Below are 15992 nucleotides of genomic sequence, written 5' to 3' on the forward strand. Positions count from 1 at the left end.
CAAACAGTTAGTTGGGTTTCTTAGTTAATTAAATGCAAAACACAGCTTTGTTAGTAATTGTAGTTTGGGATCTAGTAATCAGTATTTTTCATCTTTTTGGTACTAAACACTTTGAAAAAAGATTTATATCAGTTTCTTGATTTCAATGAGTCAAAGCTTATTGTTTGTAGCACAGATAAAAACATCATTTAAAAAGTTTGGATTATGCAAAAATATAAATGCTCAATTTTTTAAGAATATGGAAATTAGGAGAATAAAATGTATTTGTAGTTTACTAGTCAAATATCATACTTATAATGGGAAGCTTTGGTCCACACAACAATTAATCCCCTAGCAATGACAAGACAGTATTCCCGCACCGATAGGTTTCTCTTATTAATTTCTTCTTCTAATTAAAAAAAAAAAAAAGAAAAAAAAGTTTGTAATTTCCATATGTTACTCACTAAAACTTCTGGGGGTTTTGGATTTTGCTTGATTGTTTTTAAATAAAGAAATGCCTGATTGCAGAAGGAGGATACAGAGACATTAAGCCTCAGCGTATAGCTCATACTGAATCTTAAAAAACAGACCAAAGTTGAAAACACAACAGTGGTAAGGTAAATGGCAGCTTTTTTGGTTCAGTTTTCCCTGTTAGCTGAGAAAAAGTGTATACATGGCCACAATCCACATTGAATACAAATCTTTAAGCAGAGCTCACCTTTGTAGCAAACCCATCATTGGCAATGACAGTACCCAGGAATAAAAAACAAGCTATCTTGGCAAAAAGAGAGATTGAAGCATTACAGTTTAGTGAGATAAATAACCTTTCATCAAGAATTCTTATCAATGTTTTACAGAAGTCAGAAATCTTGCATTAATCAAAATGCAAAGAAGAAACAAATGACAATATTTCCTGGGATGTGCAATACACTGCTTGTATGAATAGCTCGTTTGCCTCCCCAGAAGTAAGGGAACCACTGGAATTCGGAGGCTGCCACACCTATTGTTGCCAGTGGGGTGGTGGCAATGGCAGTATCAACTACACCAACTGCTGTTGGACCAAGCAATTTCAGAATATAAAAGACATTTAAACCCTTCTTTTGGGGAAAAAACATCCCAGAAAAAATACACCAGAAAATACGGTACACAAACCAAGGAAAAATAAACAGAGAAAAACGTATTTATCAAGTATGTGCTAAGCATGGATGCACCTTACGAATTAATGAAATTATTGCTGAACATGTCATGCATTTAGATTACTTCTACCAAAGCTGAAATACTGGTGTAAGCATTTTGCTAAGCCTGAAAGAGAATTTTAACTAATTGCACAAACACAGTTTTTACAATTTCTTTCAGGCTTCCGAGTGTGCATATTTGTCCAAGGGCTCTCTGCACAAAAGAGTGGCTTCAATTTCATGAAGCTTTGCCGCGGAACAGGTGAGAAGCCAGTTGAGAGCCTATGGGTAAAGAGCAAAGAACAGACCAACACAGGAGACTTCATAGCGGGTATCTGCTACAGGCTGCCTGATCAAGTAGAACAAGTAGATGGAAGCCTTCTAGACAATTGGATGAAGCCTCATGATCGCAGGTCTTGGTACTCATGGGGAACTTTAACCACCCCAGTATCTGGTGGAAAGGCATCAGAGGTGGGATCAAGCAGTCCAACAGATTTCTGGATAGCGCAGCAGACAATTTCTTCACACAAGTGATGGGTGAGCCAACGAGGGAAGTTGCTCTGCTGGATCTGTCACTGATGAACAAGGAAGAACTCATCAGGGAGCTGAAGGCTGATGGCTGCAGTGTCCAGGAGCTAGTGGAGTGTAAGATACTGAGAAATGTGCAAGACAAATAGTAGAGTTACAACCCTTGACCTGAGGACAGGGGACTGTGACTTGCAGGAACCTGTGGGACATGGTCTACAAGGGCAAAGGGACCTGAAGACAGATTGTTGACCTTCAAGGACACCTTCTTTAGAACACAAAGAGAGTCTGTTCCAGTGTACAGAAAGTTAAGCAAGCATGGTAAAAGGCTGGCACAGATGAACAAGAAAGTCCTGACAGAGCTCTAACACACACACACACACACACAAGGTGAAAGCAGGGATGAGCTGCTTGGGGTAGTACAGAAATATGGTCCAAGCATGCAAGGATGGAATTAGGAAAGCCAAGGCTCAGCAGGACCTGGATCTAGTAAAGGGCAACAAGAAGGGCTTTTACAAATACATTGGCAACAAAAGGAGGACCATGGAAACTGAGACCATGGCTCAGTGAGGCACAAGACCTAGTGACATGGAAAAGGCTGAGATATTCAGTATCTTTTTTGCTTCAGTTTTTACTTTACAGGTTTGTTTTGAAGCTTCCTAGGTCTCTGTGTCTCGTGGCAGAGACTGGGAGAGCGATGTCTGACTTATTGGAAAGCTGGACTGAGTTAAGAAGCACTTAAGTCAACAGGGCATATGCAAGATTGTGGAATTACATGGGCAGCATCCAAGGTGCTGAGAGTTGGCTGATGCAATTGCAAGACCCCTCTCTATCATCTTGGAAAGGTCATGGCGGTCAGAAATAAAAGCCAATGTCATGGCCATTTTCAAGAAAAGCAAGCAGAAGCACCCAGGGAACTACACCCAGGCCTATTGGCTATTGCCAGAATGATCATGGAGCATGTCTTTCTGAAAGCCATGTCCAAGCACATGAAGGATGGAAAAGTGACTGGGAACAGACAGCATGGATGTACCATGGGCAGATTGTGCCTGACCACTCTGACCACCTTCTGTGGTGAGATGACAAGCTCTGTGAATGAATGGAGTACAGTGGATGTCATTTACCTGGACTGTAACATGACCCCCCACAGCCTGACATAAAACCCTTTAACCACATGGGTGAGAAATTGACTGGATACATGGATTGCAGCTTGGGTGAAAAATTCGCTGGACTGCTGAGTTCAGAGGGTGGTGAACAGCAGTACAAAACCCAGCTGGCAGTTGGTTACCAGCCGTGTCCCTTGAGGGCCTATACCAAGGTCTATAATGTGCAATATATTGGACCTGGGTGATGGGATGGAATGCACTTCTGCCAAGTTCACAGACAACAGCCAAATAGTGAGAGAAACTGTTGACAGGCCAGAGGGCAGAGTGGCTGGTAGGAACATGCCTTCAGACACCAGAGAAAAGAACTGAGATAAACCACATGAAGTTCAACAAAGGCAAACTGCTGCACGTGGAACATGACAGACTTAAAAAGCGGTACAGCCTGGGCATCAACTGGATGGAGAGCAGCTTTGCAGAAACAGACCTGGCAGTCCTGGTGGAATATGAGCCAGCAGAGTGCCCCTGCAGTGAAGAAGGCCATCCATATATTGGGCCATATTAGAAAGAGCATAGCCAGCAGGTCAATTTAAGAGATTAATCTACTCTATTTGGTACTTGTGAGACAAGATATGGAGTGCTGTGTCCAGTGGGCTTCCCCATACAAGAAAGGCATGAACACACTGGAGCAAGTACAGTGGAGAGCAACCAAGATGGTCAAAGCCTGGAGCACGTGACATATATGGAGAGGATGCAAGAACTGAGTGGGTTCAGCCTTATAAACAGAAGGCTCTCAGGGGACCTTACTGTTGTCTTAGGCTATCTAATAGAAGGGTATACAGAAGACAGAGCCAGACTCTTCTTGGGGGCATACACTGAAGAACAGAGGACAACAGTCATGAGTTATAATAAGGGAAATCTTTCATCATGAGGGTGGTAAGGCCCTGGAACAGGTTGCCCAAGAAAGCCTGTGAAATTGTCCACTGCAGACATATTCAAAGCTTGACTGGACATGGCCCTGAGCAACCTGCTCCAGCTGACCCTGCTTTGAACATGGGGTTGGGCTACATGGGATCTCCAGAGGTTCCTTCCAACCTCAATTGTTCCGTGATTCTAAATGTCCTTTCAGGGAAGAGAGGAGAAATACAGAAAACACCACTGAAACTTTCATCAAACTGTATCCTAGATGTCACCCTTGACATTCTAGCAGGGAAAACACTAGCAGGGCTTTTTTCTTCCACCTATCTGGGCATGCAGCCTATACCAATGTTAAGGAATGAAAACAGATAGGCCCTCCAAGTCTGAAGGACCTCCTAGATAAGAACTGGGAGGAACACAATGATAAATTGAAAAGTCTAAATACTTTAAAACACTTTATCTTCTTAGCAGAGTATAACCATAATCAATAGCTGGCAGTGATATTTTTCCTTTGAATTCTAAATACTAAAGAATAATATTTCCCAAATCAAAATAACCAATCCTGTATGATTCTTTTAAATCCAGCTAAACTAACTGCTTGCGGCAAATGAGAAAATTGCGCATCTTCTGTTTTTTTTTGGTTTTTGTTCAAAAGCTGCCTTCAGAGTTCAGGTAACTGTTGAAGTTTAGATTCAGGGGAATTAAAAATAAACAACAGCAAAACCCCAGAAAAAAAAATAATTCAGAAGGTTCAATAAAGGAATAAATTCTGAGAGTAGAAGCAAAAAGGTCATACATAGTTTCTCCCCTCACTTTAGCTGTTGCCTACTACTCCTGTCATACAAAAAAACAGGAGAGAAGAGCCTGACAGGTTAATTGGAGATTTTCCACGTGGCATCAAAATAATGGTTGTATACCATATTTCTCCAGACTGCCATCTATCTCAGGGGGAAACACAAAATGCCAAATCGTTGAGGGTAAATGTTTTGGGTTTTTAATTTCTACAAGCACCAGTCACAGACCAAAGAAGATACTACTGTGACAGGCACTGTACATTCACTGTTCTGCACCACTGATATAAACATTCCATATTACATCTACACATTAAAATGATGCCAAAAATTATTACAATATATGTTGGGGTTTTTGCCAGTATCTACGTGAGGTAGCTTCAGTTAGCATACAAAGCCTTATGCATCATATGAATTCCCTACAGTTAGGTTCTTCCACTTAGTTGGTGTGCAGCAGCATTCAAAAAGCTACAGTCTGCTTCCACTGAAGGCAACAGGAGTTCTGCAATCATCTCTAACGATAACCAAGCTGTGCTCAAAACTGGCACAAACAATCCTGAGCACTCACGAAGAGAGGATGCAGAGGAAGTCCCGCGAAGAAACATCTGCAAGCCATCCTCACTGTCACTGGTACTGGCCATACTGTTTCTCATCTGCATCACAGAGAGCTGTGAGCAAAGACTAGGCTGTCGATCAATCTTTTTTGAAGCCTAAAAAATATAAACAATTATAATTTTATAAAAAGGTATCAAGCAACTTAAAATTGAAATTATAAATGTTTCCTCTGTAGTAGATGCTCTGGCCTCAGCTATGACTATTTGTGGATCAAGAAACTGGCTAGACCAGATGATTCTATGCAGAGTATATTGATTTAAATGGAAATAAAAGATGCTGGTAATACACTGGCATTAGAGCATTGGCAAGCATGAAACCTTAGGTTAATTATTCAATTTTAATCCTGCTTTGCACTGGACTTTTCATGTATTTTCCTACAGAAAGGTTGATTTTTATTATTTTGGTAATTCATTATTTAGATATGATGCTCTGCAATTAAAATATAGCCTTTATGATAAGCCTGGACCTCCTTGAGAAACAAACCAGCATGGTGTATATAGAGTTTAGCAATTATGTCTTAACTGAAATTTGTTCACTTTTCTGGCTTTTCATTTCATTTGTCATTCCTTCCTAGTAGATGATCACTTGGCTCTTGATTTTAGTGAAGACAGATTAAATGCATCACATGAACATTATCCTCTGCTGGGAAAATGGTCTCAGGAGCTTCCATTTGCTTTTGAGTAGTCTTTCTGAGAAGTCTTTTACTATAATATTCATAAGGAACCATACATTGTACCCTGCTAAGTATTACTGCAAGTCAGAATGCTATTTCAGGTATGTGAAGGCAGTAATGAATGACAAGAGCATCATGGATAACTCCAATTTACTGAATTTTGAAAGTCAGGAATTGCCACCCTATTTCATGTGGAGAGGAATGACTGTTTTCTCAACAGCAGTGAAAATCTCCTTAGGTAGGATAAAATTACAGGGTTCCTTACAAATAAATGGATGCTTTTTGGATTTCCAAAACAATGAATTTATATTCTTATCTTTTTACTATCATCTTGATTATGAACAACCTATACTGAATTTTATTTGTCCTCTTGCATGTCCCCTGTGTACAGGAGTCAACCACAAAATTTTCTCTTGAGATTGTCAGGAGTTAGAAAGCATTAAAGACATCAGTAATATGTATATTTGACAATGAAGACTGTGAGTCATAGAGTGCTGGCAATGGAGAAATGAAGGAGAATTTGTCCTATGTTTTGTAGGAAGGGCTTGTGCAACAGGATTTTCATTTGAGGAAGAATACAAAGGTACTACAAATTTCCTAAATACTCACTCTTCATTTTTATAACTCATTTTCAAAAGTCACTGTGATAAAACAGTTACAATAATCTGAAATTCATGTGACTATTGTCATTAAAAATAAAATCTAGTAAATTCACAACTTTCCAGAAATAACTATTTAACATATATATATATATAATTATGGGCAGTCTGATGAGATGGATTTTTGTGCTGTGGTAGTGTGAGTTAAATCAATACAGACAGAATATGAAAATACTGTATTAGAAAATTATAAAACTTTCCCTAAATGACAGTGAAAGTTTTTCAAATAATTTTTATATAAGAACCCTACAGCCACTACATAAATAATAACAACAAAAAACCCAAGCAAAACCACCATCAGCCGAGTTACCATTCAAATTTTGAAAGGCCATGTATCTAAGTAAAAAGTTAAAATGAAAATAAAACAAGATAATTGATCTATCCATGACTACACCCAGGCCACTTACTGTGACACCTAAAACACATTCCCTCTACATGCAAAGAATAATGAGTTATATTGAGACCACTGAATATTTTATATGCAATTTTATACGTAATTATATACGCATATATTTATCTGTATTATATTATCTGCATTTATATTTATGATTTATTAGACGATTTTTATCACCTTATATGTATTTATTATATGTCTTCATATGTATTTATATCTTTTATATATGTATCTCATGCCTCCTTCCACTAACTACATCCTATCCACTTATTGTTGATATGCAAGCAAATTCTTGAAGAAAAAAACCCTGAAGCTTCTTTGTCCAAAGGCTCCCATTTGTTGATGAGAAAGGATATCCAGGATGAAGCACCTATGCCATCATGTCTCCTAGTTGGCTAGAAATATCTGCAGTAGCCAATCAGTTCTGAATCTCAGTTATTAATCCTTCTTGCACATTATTGTGCTAACTTTAACCAATATTGCTGCTAACAGAATTATTGCACTCACACTTTGGCACTAAAAGGCAGCAAGTGTGAATTCAGTAGCTGATAGCAGCAGGTTAAAAGAAGGTGCTTTCAGAGGATCTAAAATTGAAATAACAATAAATGTGCATGTAGGAGGAAAATTCCCAAACAAAACCTCAGTTGCTTACCTTGTCATTTAAGGTAGGGTCATTCAATGAATAGAGTTTATTTGTAATATCTTTGCCAATAAGATACTTAAAGATCTCATAAAGAAATGGCTCAGATTCCAGAAAATAAGTCAGCCTTTCCCTGGACCAGCACAGGAACTTGCAGTTATCATCTGCAATAATGGTGACCTGAGAAAATACATGCTCAGAATTAGCACATTTAAAAATGTTTTAAAATTAGCATATTTAAATAAGCTTTAAAATAAGTTATACCATTTTATTTGTGCCTGCAGTTACAATAACTCTTGAAGCATAAAACATGTTGGTATTCCTCAGAACACGATATTACTTTTACATATATCAAACTTCTCAGATATTTATTAGCATGATATTTTTAACTGATAAGCTTGGCCAGGTTGTTTTCCAGAAAACCTGGGGGACATAACAGGGGAAAATCTCTCATAAATGTAAAAGCATTTACTTCAGAGAAGATTTACATATAAAGTCAGTCCTACAGTGATGATGCTACTTTCATCCCAAAAGGCCTGTATGTTACTTGGTTTTGTTTTATATTGCTGTCACCAAACAGGAGTAACCAGCATAATCCAAAAGTCTCCATCAAAGAGCTTTTAGTGAGTTGAAAACATCTTTTCCTCTTCCGCTCTTCATTGTCAGCCCTGCTGATCCCACAAGTGCCCCTTTCTAGCAGTTGAGCTAAGGCTCCATTAGCTCAGTTACTGATAATTCAGCTATTGACAGTTATAGAGGAGCTTCCACCCTCTGCAGGGAGGCTGGACCCAGGTTCATCCCCCTGTGCTGGCGAAGGACAATGGCACATGGTAACCTGCACCACTCAGTGATCCCAAACAGCATGTTTTGCAATGTGATGACAGTCACCTACGAAGAATTCAGGTGCTCTCTGCTACAATAAACAAGCTTTACCTTTGAAAAAATTAAAAATATATAAAGGCTAAGAAATAATGAGAAATGTATCCATGGATTTTAACTTCATGGTCTGTAATATAAGCACACAGGCTGAAAAAGAATATGCCAGCATTGCCAGCAGATGGGGTGCTTAAGATTGAATCCATGTCCTCTTGCAATAGCAACACTGAAAGTGTTTATACAAGTAGAACTCAGAGTGAAAGATGTACACAGCTCCAGATTATAACAATGTTTCAGGCAGGCAGAAGTTCAGGCATGAGCATTTTCCCTTCACAGGGATCAATCTGTATCCCATTGCTTACAAGAGAAGCAGGCTGTGCCAAGAGGACACCTCACTGCTGCGAAATGAGTATGTCTGGACAATTCTCTCTCCTTGGCATTAAGCCTATTATTTGACCGGAACGTATGACATCAATCATTGATTTTAGACTCTACATTGCTCTCCCTCTCCTTCTGCCAGGGTACCAGGGTGGATCAATCCAGTCAGCCACAGTCTGGTCATTATTACACATACCCAGTTCAAGAACATAATCGTAAGAGGTAGCGAACCAGTCATGTCAGTACTGTGGGAAAAACAACTTCTTTAATACTATTTTTTCCCCACAACCTACAGTACAATATATCCTAATTACACTGCTAGAAACATATACCCTTAATGTTCCCCATATGAATATTTTTTTTCAAAATAGTGTGATCTCTTTCACCTATGTTGCTTTAACAGCCTTCAAAAGGACAGAATCATTAATATGTTTAGATAAATACCACTTTCAAACTCCTAGTGCCTGAATTTTTAGTCTTCCATTTTAGTAATGATTATGATAATTATTTTTCCTTTTCAGTTTTTTAACCACTGATGAGACTGCTTACATCACCTCTTTTTCCAGTAAAACTATCTCTTATATTATTTGTCCTGAATAATCTCTTAACACAATATAAACTTGGAAACACTAAAAGAGAACAGAACACCAAAAGCCAGACTGCTCAGCAAACATCATCATAATATTGCTTTGCAGCATTTAATTTTAAAAGTTATTCTTGATATGTTCTATCATAAAATACCAGTGCTAGAAAGCTATCAAAATTACGCTAGTCAAATAGTTGATCAAATTTATACTCTGTTTTAAATGATCTCATCAGCTCATAACCAGTGATGTTTAAACTGCAGTGTACCTGGAATTTCTCACCCCGGTTCATCTGCGTTGATCGAAATTCAGGAGAATCTATAAAGGCACAGGGGTAAATATTATGCAGAAAATGCCCTCGGTAAGACACCTTCATTCTGGAAATAAAAACATATGAAGCAACATTTTAAAGTCATGGAGATTGATTCACTTAATCTAAATTTGGATATGATTATTTACAATAGTAAAACAGTAGGTAACAAGCAAAAATATGTTCATCTTCTGGAATATCAGCCCCAGAGCTACCCTCTTTTCTACCTAAATTTCCACTAATTCCAAGCAGAAGCAACTGCCAGCCAGTTCAAGTTGCTGAACATGGTGTGTATCCTCAAAACGTTGCTATTCAAAATGAAAGACACCTGCAGGGTTTTGCTATGAAGCCAGACCAGGATCAGGCCTCCTTTAGGTAACTAGCTTTACAGTAATGAGCAGCTGATCACTTCAAAAGAAAAACTATGAAGCCTGACATATGAAGCTGCTGTCAACAAAAACTGATTAAAATATTGGCCAGAACTTAGCAAGAACTTCACGATCACTGCCTGGCCATGGGCATTTATTTTATTCTTTCTCACCTGGGTCCTGTCAGCCTCTAGGCAGTGCACCTGCCTCTCTCTGCTTGCATGTACACGTGCAATGAACCAATCCCAATAGGCCTGTTGTTTTAAAGTCTACTGGAAGGATATTTTTTTCTTTCCGTCATACACAACATTTTTTAACCTTGAAGCCTGAGAATTCACTGAGAAGATGAATTAGATATCTAAGACTCAAACACATCTCTCGCTTGTCCTGGAATACACTGCCTTTGTTATTATACAAATATAATTCCCACTACAATCCATGCAGCTCACAAATGGAGATATAATACACTGCCAGTAAGAGACATCACTGTAATTTGAAAACAGTGTCACAAAATAGCCTATACCTATAGACTATTTGGCTGTAGACTATTTGGCTACAGACCATCATGCACTAAAACCAGTAACACTAAAAAAGCTAACAAAACCCCCAATAACTTTCTAATCTATTCAACACAAACCATAAGACTGTACCCAAGCTTTATAGTACCTACTTCCCCTTCAGCAGGATGCTTAGCCTATCATCAACTGATGTTTTATCTTCTGCAGCATAGGCTTGACCTGTCTTTAAAGTCTGAATGTTGCAGAACTGTCCAGTTAGTCTTTGGAAGAGTTCTGGAGGCACATGGAGAGGTTCAAACATTCTCTTGTAAAGGCTGCTAAGCTCCTTCTCTATCTTGATCTAGAATGCAAAATTAAAAGACATCAAAAAACAGATGCATTAATTAAAAAGGGTAAGACTGGATGCATGCTTTAGTTGCTATGTCTGAGGAACATCTTTGTCTTTGTTATGTTCAGACAAGGGAAGAAGTGGTAAACGTATGACATCTATCGACAAACACTGCCTATGACAGAGTGACCAAAACCTTATCTAAAACTAGCCAAGCCAGCACACTGGTGCTTTAAAATGCTGTTCCATCCAAGTGACACATTAAATCAGACACAAGAAGTCTTCTGAGACTTCTGTTGATGTTAACAGCAAATAGGGCTCGGCCCAGAATTACACGGGGAAAATAAAGGCAGGTTACCTGCGTCTTTCACACCACATGCACACCTCATTCTGGCTATTTCTCTCAGGCTCCCCTGGAGTCCCTTTCATCCCTGAGCTTCTTGGCTTATTTGCAGTAGAAAAGCAAGTTGTGTAAACCGAACCCATCACACTGAAACCACACATGATGAGTGAGACAAAAAAACATTGCCAGCTGAACATCCCACATCTAGGAGCCCACCCAAACTCAGGCAGAGGCAATGAGGGAAAGGATGTTGGCTGAAATCCCAAGCCTGTAAGTCTTTCCTGAATGAAAGCAGCAGGGAATGAGACAGTGTCCTATCCTCCCTGAAAGCAGAGGCAGCCTGAACAAAGTCTGCATATTTGCTGGGAGGAAAACAAATGGGAACAATAAGCATCAGATAACAAAAAAAGTATACACAGAACAGAAAATAAGGAAAAAACACCAAGAAAAAAGGCAGGAAAGAAGAAAGAGTCACCACTTCAACAAATGAGACTATTCAAAGTTTATACCATTTCCTCAACTGTTTTGTATTTGAATATTAAAACCAGGGAGCAGAGGAGGCAGCACAGCAACCCAGCAGTCACTTCTAGTTACCTTGTGTCTGGAGGAGGGGGCAAATCTTTAATGATCATGGGAAGCCATAGGCTGTCTGAGGCCCATGTAAGCTTCAATCTGTCAGGTACCTACTTCTCCCTCCTCAGGAGAGCATTATAGGGTGAAAATACTTGTCCTTCACCCCTAAGGGATACATGGATTCCACATCAAAAATCCTCCATTAGCTCTTCTCAGTAGAATTTCATGTGTGTGAAGAACAGTACAACAAGAATAGTGGAAAGTTTTTTGAGGTTTCCTTATTACATTTCAAGTTTATTTAGATACAGAACTGAGCTGAGGCAGAAACTTTCTGGACGTGTGGAATCACATCTGGAGTAATTCATAGACAGTCTCAACCACTGGATGTGGTCCATCCCACATATGGGACACTGAACACCATGGCAACCACCGAAGTGACAATCCTGTGGGCAGAGATGGTGGGTTAATCCCACATAAATAGTATACAGTTCATTACTAAATTTCTAAACATGAGAGGAGGTTGCTTTTGTGACCTTGCTGTTATTTTGTAACTTCTCAGCCTTCAAATTTCCACAAAAGCTGAACAAAAGGATATGCCAAACCTGCAGACTTCATTTTTTACCCAGACAGCCTCAAGTTATGAAAGCTGGAAGCAAGTTTATGAACCACTGTGATTTTTATGCAACCCCATGTGGAATACACACACACCTGTTTTCAAGGGCTTAACATTTAAAATTCTTGTGAGAGAGCTCCTGAAAACTTTCTTTTCCATATGCATATCCAAACTTACTGTTAACTTTGTGTACTGTATCTGTGTACCTTTACAGCCCACAACTGTATTAAAGTGTTGATATTTTTTTATGTTTCAACAAGCATCAATAAGATGTGAATTGCTGCCTGCTCAAATCATTTAAATGACTCTATTAAATTACTCTATCATCATTTTGTAACATATCTCCATACTCCTATAAATTCACCTCTGCCTCAGAAATGGTATCAGGGCTGAAGAGGGCTAGAATACAAACATTCTGACAACGTTAACAATAAAGCTACAGAATCCCAGCATGACTGAGGTTGAAAAGGACCTCTGGAGGTAACTTATCCATACCCCTCTTCAGGCAAGGTCACCTAAAGCAATGTTGCCCAGGTCCATGTCAAGATGGCTTCTGAAGATTCTCAAGGATGGAAACTCCACAACATCTCTGGGCAACCTGTGTCAGTGCTCAGTCACCCTCACAGCAAAATAAAAAGTGTTTCCTCATGTTCAGACAGACCCTCCTTTGTCTGTTTGTGTCCCCTGCCCCTGGTCCTGTCACTGGGCAGGCTCTGGTCCTGTCACCAGAGCCTGGCTCTGTCCTCTTTACACCCTCCGTTCAGGTATTTATACACATTCATAAGATGCCCCAAGCCCTCTCTTCTCCAGGCTGAACAGTCCTGCTCTCATCACAGGAGAGATGCTTCAGTCCCTTAATTAGCTTCATGGCCCTTCGCTGGGCTCTCTCTAGCTAAGTCCAGGTCTCTTTTCTACTGGAAAAGCCCAGACCTGGACACAGCATTCCAGATATATCTCGGCAGTGCTAAGCAAAGGGGAAGGATCACCTCCCTTGACCTGCTGGCAATGGTTTCCTAATGCAGCCCAGGATACTATTGCCTCTCTTTGTTGCAAGGACACAGTCCTGGCTCAGACTCAACTTGCTCACCAGGACTGGCAGGTCCTTTTCTGTGAATCTGCTTTCCAGCTGGTCAGTCCCTGGCATGTGCTGGTGCATGGGGTTGTTCCTCCATTAGTGCAAGATTGTGCACTTGTTGAACTTCATGAGGTTCCTGCTGGCCCATTTCTTCAGTCTGCTGATGTCCCTTGGGATGGCTTTCCAACCTTCTGGTCTATCAGCCACTCCTCCCAGTTTTGTGTCATTAGGGTACGCATCTGCCACATCATCAATGAAGATGTCAAACTGGACCAGACCTGGCCTTGACCCCTAAGCTACACTGCTAGTGTACGTGCCACACACTGGGATCCACAGTACACACCTACAACTAGACTTCATACCACTGGTTACCATGCTCAGCCCAGCCATTCAATCACGTTTCTGTGTCCACATCCAGCCCATACTTCCACAGCTTCTCTGAGAGGACTTTATGGGAGATAGTGTTGAAAGCTTTACTGAAATTCAGGTAGACAATATTCACCACTCTCCTGTCATCTGTCCTGAAAGTCATTTAATTGTAGAATGTCAACAGGTTGGTTAAACATGACTTCTCATTGGTGAATCCATGCTGACTGCTCCTGATCACCTTCTTGTCCTTCATGTGCAATGAAATGGCTTCTAGGATTAGTGATTTCATTACCTTCTCAGGGATTGAGGTGGGTTGGCAAGCCCCTGGGTCTTCTTTCTTGCCCTCCTTTAAGGAGGAAGTGGCACTGGCTTTCCTCCACTCCTGGTCACTTCCATTGTTCAAGGATTGTCAGGAATGGCCTCACAGTGACATCAGGATTTGCAGGTACCTGCCTTCAGGGCTCATGGACTTAGACATGCCCAGTGTGTCACCTGACCTGAAGTTACACTGGTTTTCCACTGAATTAATTACTAATTCAATCTTACACTAGTGACTACATTTATATGAAACCCAGGTTTTTGATTTCCTGTATGTTCCTTTTGCCACCTTCTTTAACATCTCTGAGGACATCTACATGGACAGAACAAGGACAAAATATTAAACTGATGAGAGAAATTGTATTGTGTTGGGGATTGCCCTAAAGTGTTTGATTTCAAAACACAGTTCATACACCTGTGAAGTCAAAGACATGTAACCTTTGCCAGCAGGTTCTTCTCCCTCATTTTTCACAGCCATACCAATTTAATTTGCACCTCTTTTTATAAATGACCACTGTAACTCAAAGAAAGATAAATTCCTTTCTCAGATGAGTATTTAAATAGTTCTCAAGGCTCTTGAATCCAAAACAATGCATACAGACATGAGGACAGGATTTGGCCCTGGAGCATTAATGCAATCTCTTTACTAGTGCATAATTCAGGTTTCATGATCTTCCTGTAATGTGTAATACTTAAAAGAGAAAGCAGGCATAACCGCTTTTGTAAAGTATGATCAGGTTGGACAACACAGATACACTTTAGTTGGTCTCCCTCGTAACAGACTATTCACTCCTTGCAAGTGCAGCTGACTGCTCCTCCAGTCATGCCTGTGGGTCATATACCAAATGAGCCAAATGGGTAGGTGTAATGTTTTGTTCAGCAGTGGTTGAAATATTCTGTGATGCTGCCAGAGTTTCAAGTCAGAGCTCTGCAGAGACACTGATTAGGCTCTTGCAGCTTCCACTCAGACTAAAAAAAGCCAAATCTGCTCTAAGGAGTCAAGACCACAGAAATTATCTTCTGACTGGAAAGAAACTCACTGCTATTCTGCATGCTCCATTTAATAAAATAAATAATTAAAACATGAACATACCATTTTATATTCATTTTGCAATATGACTAACTTGTGATTATTCTTCATTGTTTTCTTTCCTTAAAAGCGTAATTTGTGAGGATGTCTACATAAAGGTCATTTTGAGATAGGCAATACAATAGTTGCAGACAAAAAAATCTCATTCAAAATGAGTTCTTGAGATCCTTTTTCCCCCTTCTCAAGCTTTCTATAGGAAAAGTACTTAAAAACAGCCTTCAAGATCATAATAAACAGAATGTGTAAGACAGCTAAAATGCATTACTACCAGACATCAAAAAGACATGGCATCACTTGAAGTAAGCTTGTTGATTATAGTCTGAAACAAATAAATTCATATATTGTTGTGGATATTATCCTGTTTCCATATAATTTCAGCTATTATTTAAATCCACATAATTTACTAGCTATATAGAACTCAGTTTTCAGGGAAGCTGAGTATCCCCAGTTCCCAGACCACATCTGTAATGGTAGGAATACAAACCTTTTGATAGCCAGACTCCAGTTCTCCATTGTTTTCCAGTTTAGATTGGTATGAACTAATTTGAGGGTTTTTTCCTGATACTGCTAGAGAGCAGCAATGAAGTGCATCTCACCTATGACTGCAGCACTAGGTTAATAATTTACATGGTTTGTGTAGGCTTGTTTTCTAGCCACTGAAGAAGGATGGCACTGTCACACCTTAAACAGATACTGAGTGGGTGGGTTGAATCACTCTGGATGGAGATGGATGAAGTGAAACAAGATGATTCCAATTCCTATTTCGTGATGTAAAGC

The 15992-nt window shown here is 39.6% G+C and overlaps 1 protein-coding gene across 3 annotated transcripts in view; it reads right to left on the reverse strand.

Annotated features, from left to right (window-relative positions):
- Positions 1 to 15992, reverse strand: part of BVES (blood vessel epicardial substance) — a 67331-nt gene that overhangs the window by 38896 nt on the left and 12443 nt on the right. For 2 of the 3 annotated variants that reach the window (XM_061366733.1, XM_061366732.1), the window contains 4 exons: positions 10659 to 10846; positions 9579 to 9687; positions 7485 to 7652; positions 5060 to 5201 (listed from right to left, as the gene is read on the reverse strand). In XM_061366733.1, the coding sequence (XP_061222717.1) occupies positions 5060 to 5201; positions 7485 to 7652; positions 9579 to 9687; positions 10659 to 10846 (607 nt within the window). Of the gene's footprint in view, positions 1 to 312; positions 1730 to 5059; positions 5202 to 7484; positions 7653 to 9578; positions 9688 to 10658; positions 10847 to 15992 lie in introns of those variants that run through there. The other variant, XM_061366734.1, reaches the window with a different exon arrangement.

This window comes from Neopsephotus bourkii, unplaced genomic scaffold (assembly GCF_033783945.1).
Source record: "Neopsephotus bourkii isolate Nb327-2 ecotype Australia unplaced genomic scaffold, CSIRO-AGI_Nbou_v1 NB_1358, whole genome shotgun sequence".
Taxonomy (NCBI): domain Eukaryota; kingdom Metazoa; phylum Chordata; class Aves; order Psittaciformes; family Psittacidae; genus Neopsephotus; species Neopsephotus bourkii.